The following is a 17,059-nucleotide window of genomic DNA, read 5'->3' as shown; positions in this document are numbered from 1 at the left end:
TAAAGGATAAATAAGTTTTATACTATATTAAAGTAACATTGGGGAGTGAAAGGCTTGGATCTGTTGATTTTATTTACCTACAGAGATCTGGGAAAGTCAGCAGTCTTCTATTTGTATCTATATCTATCCCACATTCTGGCTAAAGAATATTCGAAAACATTATAATGATGATCACAAAAACATGTTTTTCAAATGCTGAGAAATCTTGACATTGTAGCATCAAGAATCTTGGTTATTTGCACTCTGAGTCGCCTTCGGGCTGATATGGGCGGGATAGAAATAATGTAAATAATGTAAATAAATATTTTGGGACATGCTCTGTACAGCCATTTCCTAGAGAGAAAATGTTGCAATTGGAGCCTTCTATGCAAAATTCACAGATGGTCACCAAAATTGTATTTTCTGTTTAGGAGACAGCTTTTTAGGCACAGGAAATAATGTCCCTGCGTGAAAATATATTTTAGAGCAGCATTTCTCAACTTGGGACTCCTGGGGGGGGGGGTGTGTGAAGGGGGAGTCAGAGGGGTCACCAAAGACCATAAGAAAACACAGCATCTTCCCAATAATGGGACTCAAGGAAGCATATTATGAATGCCTTCCCCAACTGGGTGACCTCCACCAGAAGTTTTGAACTTCAATCCCCATAATTCTTCACCGTTAGTCATGTTGACCAGGAATGATAGGAACTGAAGTCCACCACACCTGAAGATTGGGGAAGGCTACTGTATACAGTTCTTTCCTCTGAATATTTAATGATTTATACTAAACCTAAGGAAACCAAGTAGTACCTGAGTTGTCTTTAACAGGTTCCCAGTGTAAATCATCATCTTTCTCCTTCATCCATCCACAAAGACCATAATCAAAGTTACAACTGTGAACAAGGATAGCTGCAAATAACAAAGCAAAGGTCAACAGGGGAATGCCTTGTTTGGCTTTGAAGATGACTGCATCGTTAAAATATAGCAAGGATGGAAATCATGCAATCCTCCAGTATTCTTCCACAGTATTTACATTTTCTAGGGTTGCTGAATTCAATAGCATCTGGAATAACTGCATTATTACTGCATCTGGAAATAATGCATTATTCTTACATGATTCTTACATTAGAGTTTAATAAAAATGATGAAAATAAAATAAAGATGGCATATCAAATTGGCAAAAAAGAAGGGGAACCTGCAATCATTATGCAAAATACAAAATGCAGAGAGTAAACCAGCTGATTTGTTTTCAATGCTACCCTTTCCCTAGCATCTCCTTTAAATCTCCATCTATAGAAGGTAGGGGTTGAAATTAACAGTATGGGGTGCTCAAGGCTACCATTTTTCCCCAATTCAAGCAATGGATATGATGGAAAACAATAACACAAACAGAACTATGTTTGCTCAAACATTAAAGATATAGGTATTTTACTCTGAAGTGCAAAATCCAGCATACTCCCAAATTGAATATTCGCTTCCTAAGGTATGAGATTATAAATGTTCAGCCTCAAAAGGATACTGATAAAATCTTCCATGTGCTCCTCAGATTAGTTTAAAGGACAATACGAAACATATATAAATACTTGAGAAATACAGGACATAATTTGGGCAATACATGAAAATGTTTGTCCTTGTCTGTACTACCAAATGCTGCAACACTGCTGAAAGAAGTTGTTACACATGATGGGGGACAGGCAAGGGAGGAGTAACATAAGAAATGGGTTGCTGCAAAATTTCTGGGCTGTGTGGCCATGTTTCAGAAACACTGCCTCCTGACATTTTCCCCACATCTATGGCACGCATCCTCAGAGGTTGTGAGGTATGACAGTTCTCAGAAGTTGTGAGGACCTCACAACCTCTGAGGGTGCCTGCGGAGATGTGGGCAAAACGTCAGGAGAGAATGCTTCTGGAACATGGCCATACAGCCCAGAAAACTCACAGCAAACCAGTAATTCTGGCCATGAAAGCCTTCGACAAAACATAATACTATAAACTGAATTCACACTTCTGTGCAGGGCTAACTCTACTATCTCAAGAGTGAAAATGTTGTGGGATGTCATGAAAAGGCAGAAAAGGATTACTTATTTAATTTGTTACTGTGTTTTTACTGACAGGAAGGAGGAGAAGTGCTTGTGGGGGTTTTTGCCTCCGATGCAAAGATAACTTGAATGAGTTTGGATAGTATGCCCCTTGATGTGGTTAGATTTAAGGGTGTGGGAGGGCGTTATTTGCTGCTTTGCCTAGGGCAACACTGTGCCAAAACCAGCCCTTTCCCTGGAAATTTCATATTTATATGATGCAAGCTCAGACCAATTAAGCCTCCTGTGTGACAGTACATTTAATGTGCTTAGTTCCCTTAAAGCATCTTGCCCTGAGGATGGAATGTCTGAATGCTGAGCGGCAAGACAGTTGACTTAAAAATTACATTCAGTAAATAAAACGTGTGTTTGTGTGTGTGTGCGTGCGTGCATGCACACGCACACACTCACACACACAAGAAGAAATTGTTTGGCAAATTAATGCATACAGGATTCCAGTGATGGTTACCTGGATCATCATTTGCTTCATCCTCATCAGCACTGATCCCCCTTTCGATTTCAAATGTGTCAAAGAGATTATTGCTCACTCCAGGCTGGCGAGGAACTGGAGGGAAATGGAGAAGGAAATGGTTTAAAATAATTGAGTAAAATAGATAAGGAAATAGTACACTGACTAATTTCACCTTTACTGTAAAAATAGAGGAAATGCTTCTGGTACTGATGTCTCCAATCAATTGAACCACATTTCATGTATAGATTCATGACTGTCCATTCTACATAATTAATGCAGTAATATTTATTATCAGGTTTCTTTCTAAAGTGTGCACAAAAAAATCCAAGCAATGTTTTAAAAGCAGCAGCTCTTCTCCTGTATTCTTCCATTTTCTTCCATAATTGTTCTAAAAAAAATAAGAGATGCTACAATTGTTGATAAGACCAAATCTTAGTGAGACAAATAAGATGGAAACATCTTGAAGGCTCACAGCCACAAAATGAATCTTTGCAGTCAAGACCCACTTCCCACCTAAAAACTGTAACTTTTTGGACTCCAGTTCCAGAATTCTTCATTCAGTATATACCCAGTAGCCATTCTGCCTGGTATAATCTGGGAGTAATCGTTCAGAAAAGTAACTTTTCCAAACGTAGCATCCAAGGAAATGTGCAGGGTTAACTGTATAAGGCAGTCCCCGAGTTATAAACATCCGACTTACGAATGACTCATTGTTAAGAACAGGGGTGAGACAACAGGAAGTGAGAGAAATCTATCCCTAAGAAGGGAAATTTGCTCCTGGAAGAGGTATCATGCAGAAAAGGTGTCTCCACTGAAGCTTTAATAATAATAATAATAATAATAATAATAATAATAATAATAATAATAATAGCAACAACAACAACAACAACAACAACATCAATCAACTTTATTTATATTCCACCTTTCTCCCCCAGGGGACTCAAGAGTTGATTGCAGCATTTACATACATAGGCAAATATTCAATGCCTTTTACAATCATACACAATGAGACACACAAACAAAGATAGATTTCCGGCTTCTGAAGGCACTGCTCATCTCGGCCCTGGGGAGGTGATTTCTCCATTTTCAAGCTAAAGAGATTGCGTTGTTGCCTCCTCATTGTGTGGCTGACACAATTGTTTGGAGCATCTCTTTGTCTTTTCCCTCCGAAGTGGTACCTATGTATCTACTCACATTTGCATGTTTTCGAACTGCTAGGTTGACAGCAGCTAGGGCTTGGCAGATGGGAGCTCACCCCGTCTTGTAGATTCAAACTGCCGACCTTCAAGTCAGCAGATCAATCAACCTTCAGATCAGCAATTCAGCGGCACAAGGGTTTAACCCAGTGGTTCTCAACCTTCGTAATGCTGTGACCCCTTAATACAGTTCCTCATGTGGTGGTGACCCCCAACCATAAAATTATTTTTGTTGCTACTTCACAACTGTAATTTTGCTACTGCTATGAATTGTAATGTAAATATCTGATATGCAGGATGTATTTTCATTCACTGGACAACATTTGGCACAAATACCCAATGTGACCAAATCTGAATACTGGTGGAGTTGGGGGAGGGGTTGATATTGTCCTTTGGGAATTGTAGTTGCTGGGATTTATAGTTAACCAAAGAGCATTCTGATCTCCACCAACAATGGAATTGAACCAAATTTGGTACACAGAACTCCCATGACCGACAGAAAATACTGTAAGGGTTTGTTGGGCATTGACCTTGAGTTTTGGAGTTGTAGTTCACCTACATCCAGGGAGCACTGTGGACTCAAACAATGATGGATTTGGACCAAACTTGGCACGCATAATCAATATGCCCAAATGTGAGCACTGGTGGAGTTTGGTTTAAAAATATCTTGACATTTGGGAATTGTAGCTGCTGGGATTTATAGCTTTCCTATAATCAAAGAGCATTCTGAACCCCACCAATGATAGAATTGGGCCAAACTTCCCATACATAACCCCCATAACCAACAGAAAATACTGTGTTTTCTAATGGTCTTTGGCGACCCCTCTGATACCTCCTTCCCGACCCCCTCCCCAGGGGTCCCAACCCCCAGGTTGAGAAACACTGGTTTAACCCATTGTGCCACCGCAGCCCCTAGTATTAAATACGTGTCCATTTGGTAGAATTATTTCTTTCATTCCTGGGAACTTGTCAGATAGCATCATTTTGAGGAATTAAAACCAGCACTGGGACTCCAATTTTGAGAAGCTTTGTTTTTTCATTGGATTCAACATCTCTTTGCTCCAACAAAAATATTTTTTTAAACTAAAGGTAGAAACTGCTTGAAGCTTGCTTAGAGGCACAATTTCTAGCTTTGCAATATATTCTGGTAGACTTGCCAACATTATGAACAAGTCATAAAACATCTGAAGTGACAACTGTAACCATGATGGAGATCAGTTGGTATTTCATGTTTATATTTACTCATTATGTTTATTAGAGATAATCTCGATATCTTCTGCATGCTTTGGCAGAACTCCACTAGGACACTATTGTAATTCCGAAAAGTTTCACACACAAACCCCCCTCAGAAGACCTCTTGACAACTGGGGAGTGGCAACCTGAACTAGTGGGAGCAGAATGTTTTAAAGAGCTAATTAAAATAATTTTTTTCACTCTGTCTTTTAATCTTGAATGCTTTTATCTTTTTCCAAGTGGCTTAATTTGGTTGGGAATGAATTGTGTTGTGGTTGATTATGATTAAAGGTTTTAGTTACAAGTTGATTCTAAGTGAGGAGGGGGTAAACAGCTTTGGTAAATGTTGTAGGGAAATCTGTGCACCAAGTATATGTTATGAGATTAAACAGATTGGTAAATTAGGCCTTTATTGAGAAAGAAATAATAAAAACAGAACAACTTTCTGTTGTTGTTGTTGTTGTTGTTGTTGTTGTTGTTAAATATTTACATCTCAACTGCCAGGAGCCCTCGGTCGCGCAATGGGTTAAACCCTTGTGCCAGCAGGATTCCTGACTGACAGGTCAGCGGTTCAAATCTGGGGAGAGTGGATGAGCTCCCTCTGTCAGTTCCAGCTCCCCATGCAGGGACATGAGAAAAGCCTCCCACAAAGATGGTAAAACATCAAACATCCAGGCATCCCCTGGGCAACGTCCCTGCAGATGGCCAATTCTCTTACACTAGGAGCAACTTGTAGTTTCTCAAGTTGCTCCTGACACACACACACAAAATTCCAACTGCCTAAATATTGTCAAAGTACCAAATCCCATCTGATCTTTAAAGCTAAGCAGGGCCAGCCTTAGTATTTAAATGGGAGACAGGTAAGAAATACCAAATGCTGTGGCTTATATTTCAGAGGAAGGAAGTGGCAAAAACACCTCTTGAATATTCCTTGTCTAAGAAAAACTCTATGAAATCCACCATAAGTCAACAGGAGACTTGAAAGCGCATACACATAGAGATGCACAATGATATCCCACCCTAATTAATAAGGTATTTTGATATCTTAGGGGGAAATCAGCTTAAGCAGTTTGTAATTTCAAACTATAAAATAATGTAAACATTATAAAACATATTAAATCACTGAATAATTTAAAAGCTGAATAACTTAAAATGTTAAAGGAGTCTATAACCCTGCATATATACAAATGATGGATATATAAAGTACGTTCTCCACCATCCATAATTCAAAAATGAAAACCTCGATTTTCTCATTTTACTATGCAATTGTATATAAAGGGGTTTGAGCATCTGCAGATTTTGGGTGTCCATGGGGGGCACTGCAACCAAACCCCAGCAGCTGCCAAGGGCTCACTGTACAGAAAGATGAACTCTTAAGGATCCAAAGGGGCTTTTCTAAAAAGCCACATTTAAGAGTACTTCAAATAACTAGATCCAAAATCTACTGAAGAGTTTCATTCCTGCACCCTGAACTATCTCATTGTACCAGAAAACCTTGAGCAAGTGATAGTCATTGATACAATGCAGCATAGTCATTAATACAATGAATAATTGTAAGCTACTAGAGGAAGGGTATTGTTTGCCTAAGAAAACCATATGAAATTGATGAAGCCACCATAAATTAACAGGTGACTTGAAGACACATATATACACAAACACATATATTGTGACGGTAACACATATTGCTGTGCAAAGGACAGGCTGCCAAGGAAATGTCTTCTATGAAGGTATATCCTGACTCAAATATGGACTAAAGATGTACGATATGTCTATAAGGTGTACAGAATTTAATATCACTCTCTAATACAGACACAGAATCTATGTCTATATATATATAATTATAACACATTGTTCTTGATATGTGCCTTCAAGTCATTTCTGAATTATGATGACCCTAAGGCAAATCTATCATGGGGATTTCTTGGCAAGATGTGCTAAGGATGAGATTGCCCTTGTCTTCTTCTGAAGCAATGTGACTTGACAGTTCTGAGCATCCTATTCTTCTAATGCCATATTTCTTTCACAATCACTGCAGTAGAACCTTTTCCCCTTGTTCACTTGATATGCAGAGCCTCCAGTGGCACAATAGGTTAAACCAGGGAGCAGGATGAGTTCCCATCTGTCAGCTCCAGCTTCCCATGTGGGAACATGAGAGAAGCCACCCACAGGAAAGTAAAACATCCAGGCATCCCCTTTTGGCAGTGAAGGCTAAAGATCTCTCTGCCTGTCCTTCTCTTCCTTTTTGGTGTTGGTGAACTACAACTCCTAGATTTCAAAAGCAGCCCCACAATCCCACCAGTATTCAATGTTGGCCATCTAGGTAGTGTGCCAAGATTGGTTCAGTTCCATTGATGGTGGAGTTCAGAATGCTGTTTGATTGTAGGTTATCTATAAATCCCAGCAACTACTACTCCCAAATGACAACATCAACACCGCCCCCCCCCCCAACCCCACCAGTATTCAAATTTGGGTGTATTGGGCATTTGTGCCAAATTTGGTCAAGTGAATGAAAATACATCCTGCATATCTGATATTTACATTACAATTCATAACAATAGCAAAATTATAGTTATGAATCAGCAACAAAAATAATGTTATGGTTGGGGATCACCTCAACATGAGGAACTGTATTAAGGGATTGTGTCATTAGGAAGGTTGAGAACCACTGCATTAGACTAACCAACTCAGAAAAGCTAAAGAATTGTCTGTATCCAAAGCACGAAAAGAATCCAACGTTTGGATAGCCCAGCTGTGCCTTTGATTCCACATATATCAACTAAAGGATAAGATGAGACTATTATGGTTTTTCATTGCACATATCTATAGCTCTGAATACCAAGGCATGCATGTTGACTAAACGGTATTCCCCAATTACTAGGGAAGGCAGCCGAAACGGGAGCTCTTCGGGGTGAGGTATTAATGTTGTAACCTGACCCAGGGAATTGACTAACTTAAATCAGTGCGACTTTCTTTTGAGCACACATGGAAAGGATTCCACTGAAAAATGAATTCTCTTACCAAGAAATAACTTTTGCACCCACTTATCCTCTCTCTTCTTTCTTAGATGCTTTTAAGGGGCATTGGGAGGACTGGAGACATACTAATTTTCATTGCTTGTTGCAGCGGTGTGTCTGCAAGTTTCAGAAGCCTGCCAGTTCTCTAACATGTCAGGACTTCCCTCACTTGTTTGCAAGTGGTTTTTTCGCATCCTGATTTCCCATTCCATGTGGCTATTGGGTGGAGGAAGAGGGATGTGGTGGAAAGAATTGTGTAGGAAAGGAACTACCTAGCTGGCCAGGTAGGCAAGCTAGAAGGAGATTAAAGAATTTAAGTCTTTAAAGGGTGTTTCATGGGTTGGGCTACTATCGAAAGGCTTCCTCATTTAATGCTCAGGGAGAAATAGGAGGACCAACCAACATTCTGGATTGTGTACCCCTCTCCACAAAGAAATTGAAACATGTTTGGCCAAGCAACATCAGTGTGTGGTCAAGATGGCAAAACTAGCAAGGAAGGACACACAAGTTGTGACAGACGGCAACCGTTTTCCTTCACATGGAAACATACAACTAAAATGGTATGAAACCTATAACTGTAGTGTAGGCACACCTTGTAACTCTTTCTTGGACTGTGATTGTATTTTACTCAATCCTTAGTATTTCTCACCCCTACCCTAGGAGCCCCCCGTGGCTTAAACCCCTGTGCCCACAGGACTGAAGACTGACAGGTCCAGGTTCGAATCTGGGGAGAGCGCGCAGAGGTGGCCCTAGATAATTTTCAATGGTAAGCAAACAGTATTTTGGTGCCCCCCCCCCCCAACCAATCACTGATATATATTTTCTGTTCGTCATGGGAGTTCTGTGTGCCATATTTGGTTCAATTCCATCATTGCTGGAGTTCAGATTGCTCTTTGATTTTAGGTGAACTATACATCCCAGTAACTACAACTCACATATGTCAAGGTCTATTTTCCCCCCAAGAGCGCCTCAAGAGTGCCCCTGGGCAAAATCAACTATACTGCAGATGCTTACTTTGCGTAATGGGTTGAGCCGCCCCTGAGAGCGCAGATAAGCTCCCTCTATCAGCTCCAGCTCCTCATGCAGAGATATGAGAGAAACCTCCCACAACGTTGATAAAATGTCAAAACATCTGGGTGTCCCCTGAGTAACATCCTTGCAGACTGCCAATTCTCTCACACCAGAAGCAACTTGCAGTTTCTCAAGTTACTCCTGACATGACAAAAAAAAACCTACCCTAACTTACTGAGGCATCTACAGTTCAGATGAACGAAAATGGAAGCAAACTATTATTTTAGGGAGGGCAGAACTTTTAAGATGATTGGCACTGGGAATATCTGAAATAGAGCTAAATTAACTTCCAAGGACATAAAAGAATGCACTTGTCCATCTCTTGTGAGATAACAAAATCACATTGCCTTTTAGCTCAGCAATAATAAACTTATAATAATAAAATTTATTTATACCCTGCCACCATCTCTCCGAAGGGGACTCGGGGTGGCTTACATGAGGCCAAGCCCAGAAGTGCATTTCAATACAGTAACATAAAAAGCATAAAGCAAACATTATAGTAAAATAAAATAAATCAAGCGTAAAATATAATAAACAGTGCAAAGTAATACAATAGAAAATCAAACACAATCACAATGAGCGGGCCACATGTGCAAGATACAATGATAAAAACGAAGGATGGGATAAAAATAAAAACCTACATATTTGTAAGGGAGATCACGAACGGAGTAGTAGAGACAGTCCTTCATGCGGGCAAGAGATAGTGGAATTTGAGGACACCCATTAGAGGAGTGCATCACAAGGGAGATGCAAGATCACTCTCCAAAAGCACAATGGAAAAGCCACATTTTGAGGTTATTCTTGAAAGTTTCTAAGGTGAGAGCTAGCCTAATCTCAGAATGTTACTGTTTATGAACCTGAAGGGTAAGACTTATCCAAACACTCTCCCAAGTCCTATAATTAACGTCAGTGGTAGTGCTAAAGATGAAACAGTGCTGGGTATTTCTTGGCAGGCATGTTGAAATGCACAAGCCAGCAAATGTCATCTGTGGCATGAAGTCAACTTGGCATAAAAAGCAATGCAATATCTTTCAGCACATCTCTCTGCATATGATACTTCCTCATGCAAAGAGTGTCTTTACAACATGGGCTTTAAATGTCTCTCTTTTGGTGGACACATTCCAGAAAGTAGGAATGAAAGGTTATTTTTAATTTGATTTTGGCAGTTGCTTAGCAATAAATACCCCAGAGATGGCTATATGAACTCATGCAGAAAAGCATCATGCCTCTCCTAAAATTGCACTCAAAAATAGATTCGGGTCCAAAATGGCATCATGATTTCATTCAATTGGTGTCCTTTTTTCAGTTTGATCATAATGTCCTATATCACAAAAACCTAGATAGTTCTACATTTATGACTACAATTGCCCATTCACATTTACTGGTTTCACTTCTGCAGATCTCATTATTCGTGAAATTGATTAATCTCTAGGAATTTCTAAGGCATCCTGTGTGACTTTGATTAATTTTCACCATGGATTTGACTGAAATATTTAGAGATTCTAGAAAGAACACTTTTCCTAGGCATTTGTAGGTCCTCTAGCATGCTATCATCAGCTTCCACCATATGTGTTCTCTCATGTAAAAAACTGTTTTTTCAGGGGTCTTGCACCCCTAATACCAGTGAATAAGGAGTGATGACTGTATACATTTTTCATAACAATGACTACACTAAAATTCTGTTCTTTGTTGTTGTTGTTTGGTGCCTTTCAGTAGACTTTGACTTATGGGTTGGTGAGGGGGGGATGTTACAAGATGTATGCAGAGAGGGTTTCACATTGCCTTCTTTTCTGGCTGGGAAAATTTGACTTGCCTAACCTCATCTACTGAGTTGTAATAGCTGAATGGGATTAAAATGCTGGACTCCTAGATGGGCAGGAGGGATGCAGGGAAAAGCTAGGAAAAATTTTGGGAAGAGTGGGGAAAACATCTTATCCTGTGTCTCTTCCAGCAGGGTCCATCTTCAGGGATGGCCAGCCATCCCACGACCTTTCCCTGACTTCTTTTCACTTTCCCTTGCTTCCTGCCACTTTCTGGAAGCAGGAGTTGGGTAACATCCAACTCCTGAGAAGGGATTCTTCTCTCCCTTGTACCATGCTGGCAAGATGGAGTACCACAAGTGACCACCAGAAGTGGTCCTGCATCATGGCTGCATCATATGTTTCACCAGTGTGCGAAAATGGAGAGAACACAGGGAAAACATCCATATGATGAGGTCCTAAGTCTAATGCTGAGGCTCTGAAATTATAATCTACTTCTTCCTTAAATACCCACTAGATGTTGTCAAACTTCCATGTCAAATGTGTCAAGGATCAGAAAGCATAATAAATTCCAGGCAGCCATGTAATATACCAGAATCACAACATCTTAAACATGTGGAACAGTATGCTTGATTTATGAGCTTTTTTTACATTACCAAGCTTGGAGCAAAAACGTCAAAGCACAGCTGCTACTACTACTTTAAAGCTTTAGATATTGTATGAGATGTCTGAAGTTTCCCACTGACAGCTTTTCACACCTTATTGGTATAAAATACAAAATCAGTGCTACTTACTGAACACATCCCCACGTGGTTTCTGAGGATCTATTGGTATGCTGTTGTCAGCTGTAAAACCTGGCTGAATCGTAGTTTCATGTAGTGGTTCTGGAGTTGTAACTCTTGATATTCTTGTTGTGATAGGCTTGGGTGGAGGTGGTGTTGGAGGTCTTGTCACTGGTGGAGGTCTTGTCACTGGCTTCAAAGCTGGTCTGGTTGTTGCAGGCTTTGTTACAAACCTGGTGAATGTCTTTTGTGTTGGCTTTACAGTTGGCCTTTGGGTTGGCCTTATTGTCCTAGGAGTAGGCTTTGCTGTAGCTATGGCTGGTATATGTGGTGGTTTGATGGGTTGTCTTGTAATACCAGCATCAGGTATCCTATTATTCATGCCACCACCGCCTTTAGGAAAGGTTGTGTTGCCTTTAAATACGTGATATGGGCCAGATGGATCAATCATGACTTTGGGAATAGCTGTAGATCAGGGGAGATGGAGAAAAAGGTCATCTCTATGTGCAAAACAAATAAGCAAATTCTACTAAATGCAGGGCTGATGGTAACAACTGAACTCTCCTTTCAGAATAGGGTTATCTCAAAGTATTATTCTAGAACTTTACACATACCTGTCGCTAATGCGAAAAAATCCAAAATAATCCACAATTGTATCTGAGATAGTGAAACCTTTGCTTTCTGTTGGTTTCAGGGTACACTAAAATAGTTTCATGCACTGAATTATTATATATTACAAAAATACTTTTGGTCTATGTGTGTAAAGTCTATGTGAAACATAAATGAATTTTATGTTTAGGCCTAGGTCCTGTCTCCAAGATATCTCATTGTGTACATATATGCAAATACAAGAATTCCAAAATCTAAAACAAAACAAAAAACATTTTCAGCATGTGTAATGTGTCCTGTAATGTCAATTCTCTAGTATACTTTTTTTAAACTCTAGGCTTAAGATAGTACAAATGCCAATCTTTATGACATTTAAGATACTGAGGTTGTTCTAAATTAATCAGGACAACAGGAATTCAACAGCCTGCATAGGATTACACTCTAAGAGCGTCTACATTAAAAGCTAAATTACCATCTCACTTTCCCACACATATAAATTAGTAGACAATGTAATCTACTGCTATTTATAATTCATTGCAAAGCTTATATTGGCTTTCTACGCTACCAAGGATTGGATCTCCACTGCATTGGGAACTGTATCAAGACACACAGCGACAGTCCCTTACCCCACATCTCCCTCTGAGATGTCGTCTCAGAGAGAACCACATTAAAAGGATCCTGTTCACTTCTGCCATGTGCCTCAACTGAGCCAAACCCCGTCTCATTTTCAATAGCAGCGAAAGCTGGTGAAAGATTTAGTACTTATCAGTGAGGCTACTGTCTGAGTTCTCAAAAGAGATCTCCATCATCAAATCATTGGTTCAAATCCATCAAACTCGTACATGCATATCGCATGACCAACTTCTAGTTTGTACATAATTCAAAAGTGAGGGCACTAGCAATCCCACTTCTTTCCAAATTTCACTGAACATCATTCTTATTCATGTTGTTCACATGCAAAAAATTACTTCAAAAAAGTAAAGCCTAGGAACAGCCAAACACCTTTACTTGCACAATGCTTAGATCTCACTTAAATCATATGCTGCCAAATGCATGCAGTAAACAACTGGGTGGCCTTGAAGCTCATTTGCAATTATGCCATGCAACCTATTCTAAGAGAAATTTGTGGTCATCCAGATGTTGCCCAAGTTTAACCCATCATGGATGATCATTGGTTATGCTGATAGGGACTAGTGGGGATTTGTGCCCAACAGTATCTAGTCGGCTCCACACCCAGCCTTAGAAGTTCAGCATAAATAAAGTTACTGCTCTTCTGGGAAGCAGCTGTGTATGAGAGGCAGATCTGGGCAGCATCTACACAGTTAAATTAATGCAGTTTGACACCACTTTAATTGTCATGGCTTAATACTATGGAAAGGAGCCCCTGGTGCTGCTGCGGGTTAAACTGCTGAGCTGCTGAACTTGCTGACTGAAAGGTTGGCAGTTTGAATCTGGTGAACAGGGTGAGCTCCTGCTGTTAGCTCCAGCTTCTGCCAACCTAGCAGTTTGAACTGAACTGCAAAAGCTCTCATTTAGCTTAAGAAAATGATCTATTATAGTCCATCCGTGTCAACAGGAGAACTAAAATGACTAGAAAAGACATCAAAGTAGTTTTTACATCAAAGAAAGGAAGAATGGAACCCTTCTTTGGAGTGATCAGTGAACTTTACTTACTGGATGATCAATATAATAGCATTGAGGCATTGATTGCAAAGCTCACTCACACAAGTTAACAACTGAGAACAACCACATGCCATAAACGTGTTAATGACATACAGCAAAGACTTAGGAATCCAAATCACTCTCTTGCTAAAAGCAAACTGCAGACTGTAAACATTAAAACAATCGGAGCAATGTATAGAATGAAAGTGCAAACTGGGTTCACGGGATTTCAATTCTAAAAATGAAATGAGCTTGAGGAAATGTATTTTTACACTGGTGTATCAATGCTCATAAAACTTTAAATATACCACCCATTCCTTTAAAATTGCTCAGTGAAACTGAGATGGACACAAGCAGAGCACAAAATTTAATGCACAGTAAATTGTTCTTCCCATGTCGTTTGGAACTGGAATGAAAGATGAAAAGGCTCATTACGTACTTATGCAGTTCATTCCATCACCTCTGTATCCGTCTTTGCATTTACATTTATAAGATCCCTGTGTGTTGTAACATTGTGCAAAACCGCCACACTGATATTGCCCAAGGGAGCATTCATCTATATCTGCAACAGGAAAACAAAGTAGAAAAGTATTTTTATAGGTGATGCAAGTTATAATGTATTCATATTAATCAAGTTATATGAATCACATTAAATGTAAACAAAACCATATTCTCATTTTGAAACATTTTAATGCTAGTCATTAATAGCATTGCTAGTGCCATTTTGTCATCCAGCCCCCTGCCAACATATTCTAATTGAGCCTTGGACGTGACCTTCTGCAGCTACACTTTAGTTCACTACAGGATTTTAAAAGACTATTTGAGTTTTTGTAGTGGCTACCAAAGAAAAATGATTCAATTTTCTTATTATTTCTGGGGGCATTTGAATTGTGACTTATAAATATGAGTGGCAGAGAAAAGAAACATGAAAATTTTCAAAAACTCTCTTTAATGGTTATGGAAAATAGTACCCTATATGACAAGGAAAACCCTAGTTCTGGGATCTTTCACACTGCACAATTATATCACTTTGATTCTACTTTAACTGCCATTGATTCGTCTTATGCATTTCCTGGGATTTGTAATTTGGTGAGTCACAAGAGGTCTCTCGCAAAGAAAAGTAACATCATAAAATTAGAAAAAGTGGAATAAGTGTGCCATAATTGATGAACATGAAAGGAACAATTGTGATTCTAATATTTGGACTGGAATATTGTGCCGTAGATGGCACAAAGATACAATCTGCAAATGTTTATCAATATATCTAGAAGACAGATGTCATCTGCACTATTTTTAAATGGATACATGTTCTAAAGCATATTAATATTTAGGTATACTTAGTTGTGTGCCCTCAAGTCGTTTGTGACCTATAGCAACCCAAACTCAGGGTTTTCTTGGCAAGATTTCTTCGGAGTTTGTTTTAGGCTGAAAGAGAGAGAGAGATTTGCCCAAGGTCACCCAGAGGAGTTTTTGTTTTTGACCAACTGGAGATTTGAACCCTGCTCTCTAGTGTTACAGTCCAACACTCAAACCACTGCACCACATACTAGTTACACACAAATACCTTATTAGAATATGGCTAGAGATGGGTCATCTGTGACTGTGTATGTAACCATGCTAATTGTTAGCTGTTTATCTAAAATTGGAAAGGAAACACGGTTCTCATCAAACCAGGCTAGTGACTAAAGTAAATTAAGTCTTGGATATTCACCAACAGTGGCTATCAGTCCTACCAGCCTAACCAATGTATCTTTGCCATTCAAGTCAATGAATACTGGCCCTTCCAAAGTAGGACATAAACTCTAAATTGTTCTCAAACTTAGCTATAAACTGAGTCATAGTTTTGGGACATGAATGCCTCCCTCATTCTAAAATAAGTATTCTGGGGAAGGAAAATTCACATTGGAGATTTTTTACTGGTGAAGTTTACAGTGCTTTTCCAAAACACTGATAAGAAATATGGTCAGTTCCACAACCACTACCAATCACAGATAAATGCCTCATTCTGGTATGGATAAAACTGAATTAATGATCTATGTTAGTGCCAGTTTATTGCCATTCTGCATGTCAAAAAATCTTATCGCAATACTCAGTCAAGTGTACCATACAGTGATGATCCCTCAAATTACATTTTTTTCAGGATCGAAGCTGGTGAAAAGCTCTTATTCCTCTAATAAATGCAAACGCTGATATATGTTTACACAGGGATTGTCTGAAAAGTTCTTCTGCTAACTATAAGCTTTTCTATGTGCATAAGCCTTCCTTGGTAATACATCTCATTAAGGGAACTTAAATTATTTTATGGAAAAAATAAGAGCTACATTAAAATTTCAAAGCTTTACAAATTATTTCACTATAGAAAGAATTTGCAGTCGTGAAAAATAAATATTCTTCCTATCGCTTCTCAGCCCCTAAATCTCAGCAGATCCAAAATTAGTATTCCACAACATACAAATCGAAGTGGAACCTGTCTTCTTTTAAGCAAGCTGACTGTGAACAAGAACATTCATTACCATCAAAATCAGGTTCCCAGCGACAGAAATGCCAGTCACAGTGAAAGGCAAGGGTTCTAAAAATTTAGTTCTAAATTGCATTATACATAATTACTCTTGGGGAATTAAAAACAACTCCTATGCAATTATAGTTAAATAGCAACTGCTTTGAGAATTCTGCTGAGAGAGGTTTCTTTTAACAAGAAAGGGAGAATGAATGGAATTAGATCCACTTTTCTACTCCCATCACATCCCCTGGGGAAACAGGTGAAGGGGGACAGTGATGAAGAAATATACTAATTAGTCATGGGCTCGGTATCTGTTTTATTCATTTGATTCGTGTTTTCATTTTGTTCCGTCTATTCGGATGGCACAGAACAGAAAGGCCCCTCCTGGAACAAAAATATACTCAATACGAAAGGCAGGAGGGAGCAGGTACCGGCTTCAAGCATGCTTTTCGGAGCAATTGCCACACATGTAGTGCCAAAGTGCCCGGGCCTGCAAGAGTCTGTAGCCAAACACTTAGTAAGGAGCATTGCTTACTCAACGCTCGGGTGCAGACCCTTACTGTTTGGCTACAGACTCTTGCAGGCCCGGGCGCTTTGGCACTACATGTGGGGCAATTGCTCCGAATTGGGCCTACGCTCTAGGTTACAGAGCAAGGCCACTGGTAGTAAACACAATGGGTCTTCAGCCCCAGCCAGGGAGCCCT

At 39.5% G+C, this 17,059-nt stretch overlaps 1 protein-coding gene across 8 annotated transcripts in view; it reads right to left on the bottom strand.

The window, feature by feature from the left end:
* Nucleotides 1–17,059, bottom strand: part of NPNT (nephronectin) — a 72,994-nt gene that overhangs the window by 10,594 nt on the left and 45,341 nt on the right. For 4 of the 8 annotated variants that reach the window (XM_060779128.2, XM_060779129.2, XM_060779130.2 and 1 more), the window contains 5 exons: nucleotides 14,295–14,417; nucleotides 12,820–12,936; nucleotides 11,597–12,049; nucleotides 2,526–2,621; nucleotides 789–887 (listed from right to left, as the gene is read on the bottom strand). In XM_060779128.2, coding sequence (XP_060635111.2) covers nucleotides 789–887; nucleotides 2,526–2,621; nucleotides 11,597–12,049; nucleotides 12,820–12,936; nucleotides 14,295–14,417 — 888 coding nt within the window. The remainder of the gene's footprint in view (nucleotides 1–788; nucleotides 888–2,525; nucleotides 2,622–11,596; nucleotides 12,050–12,819; nucleotides 12,937–14,294; nucleotides 14,418–17,059) is intronic. The other 4 variants (XM_060779131.2, XM_060779132.2, XM_060779134.2 and 1 more) reach the window with 1 other exon arrangement.

Source organism: Anolis sagrei, chromosome 5 (assembly GCF_037176765.1).
Source record: "Anolis sagrei isolate rAnoSag1 chromosome 5, rAnoSag1.mat, whole genome shotgun sequence".
In the NCBI taxonomy this organism is placed as follows: Eukaryota; Metazoa; Chordata; class Lepidosauria; order Squamata; family Dactyloidae; genus Anolis; species Anolis sagrei.
This window is presented reverse-complemented; position numbering and strand designations above follow the sequence as displayed.